Source organism: Trichechus manatus, unplaced genomic scaffold, assembly GCF_000243295.1.
Source record: "Trichechus manatus latirostris isolate Lorelei unplaced genomic scaffold, TriManLat1.0 scaffold00278, whole genome shotgun sequence".
In the NCBI taxonomy this organism is placed as follows: Eukaryota; Metazoa; Chordata; class Mammalia; order Sirenia; family Trichechidae; genus Trichechus; species Trichechus manatus.
In genome coordinates, this window is record NW_004444214.1 from 1,636,564 (window position 1) to 1,637,961 (window position 1,398).

A 1,398-nucleotide genomic window follows, 5' to 3' on the forward strand; every position below is an offset into this window, starting at 1 on the left:
CTGAACTGATACTCAATCCTTTTAAGGAAGAAAGATACTAAGAAAGAAATCCTTCGTAAAACACAGTATGAAACAGACCCCGACTGAGCTACTTTTAGCTTCTGATAATGTGCTTTGTATAACGTTTTACTCAAGTTCCTGAGCCAAACTGGGTCCTCAGCCCACACGATGGTTTTTGGAATAATTTCTTTTACCACTAGCCTATGAAATGATAGTTTTAAAAAAGTCACTGTAAACCTTGGGGCTCCCACTGTGGCCTGTGACAGCTGATACATTGAAATGGGAGGAAAACAAGCAATGCAAATGAAGGCAATTTGCATGACTCCTGGTCAGCAGGAAGGAAGCTAATGGGAGTGCTGTCCGACTATTTTAAAGTCACTTACCTTGCAAACTGTAGATTTCTCCCACGCTGTTCTGGCGTGTGATGTGATGCCAATATGCACTTCGAGGAAGAGAGATGGATTTGGACAACATCACAGGTTCAGTCAAGCTTGTCTGAAGCTAAAAGGAAAAGAAAATGTACCTTAGGCTTCATTTAAAATATTAAACTGAAAATTTCCCTTTTAAATATTGAAGATTAAATGTGGGTGACATGATAGCATCTGTTATAAACAACCTGCATAAGTTCCTGTTTACGGTTAATTTTTCAAAGAAGTGAAATCATGATTCACAACAATATGAAATGAACACATGTAAACAATTTATTTTAACCCATTAGCTAATAAGGGGACCAGTAAGATGTTACACTTGATTCCAAGGGGTATGCTGATCAACATAGAAGGTAATAATCAATTGCACCCTACCAGGCAACTTTATTTGCATTTCTATGGATAAGAATTATCTCAGGATCTTTGTGAAAAACAGAAACCTTTGTCCACTACATTTCAGATGTTTAAGCGTTCTCCTAGACATTAGGGAAGCCATTCGTTGTTCATTGTTTACAACCATGTATCAAATATTAAGGACATATTCTGTGCCAGGCATTGTGCAAGCCATCAGATGACTTAGAGTCCGTCAGATTTGTTTACTGATCAGGTCAAGAAAGATAATGCCTTCTTTCAAGGCAAAGCTGGAGCAGGTTTGTTAGCAGCCACTTTATAAAACTGGGAATTTCCTAAACTCAGGTTCCTGAGCTGTGACAATAACCTACTGGGTATGCAGTATCCACATGGGCTGCTCTACATTACCCCCACTGATGGGAACATGGAACTCATGATGCCTGCTATGCAGTAAGTAATAAAGTCCTTTGTCTCTGGCCCAGGAGTACTGTGTCTTCTGCCAGCATCCAAGAGACTGTGGCAGGCAAGTGAGGTATGTGTGACAGCATCTTTCCTGATTTTACTAATCTCTGAGCTGTCCCTGCTCTTCCTACCTTGAAAGGAAATTCCCTTCTTAAAT

The 1,398-nt window shown here is 39.8% G+C and overlaps 1 protein-coding gene across 1 annotated transcript in view; it reads right to left on the reverse strand.

Moving 5' to 3' along the window:
- The window catches only part of DOK6 (docking protein 6), a 442,414-nt gene that overhangs the window by 83,686 nt on the left and 357,330 nt on the right, over positions 1-1,398 (reverse strand). The window contains exon 6 of the mRNA XM_004390042.2: positions 384-501. Within this exon, the coding sequence (XP_004390099.1) occupies positions 384-501 (118 nt within the window). The remainder of the gene's footprint in view (positions 1-383; positions 502-1,398) is intronic.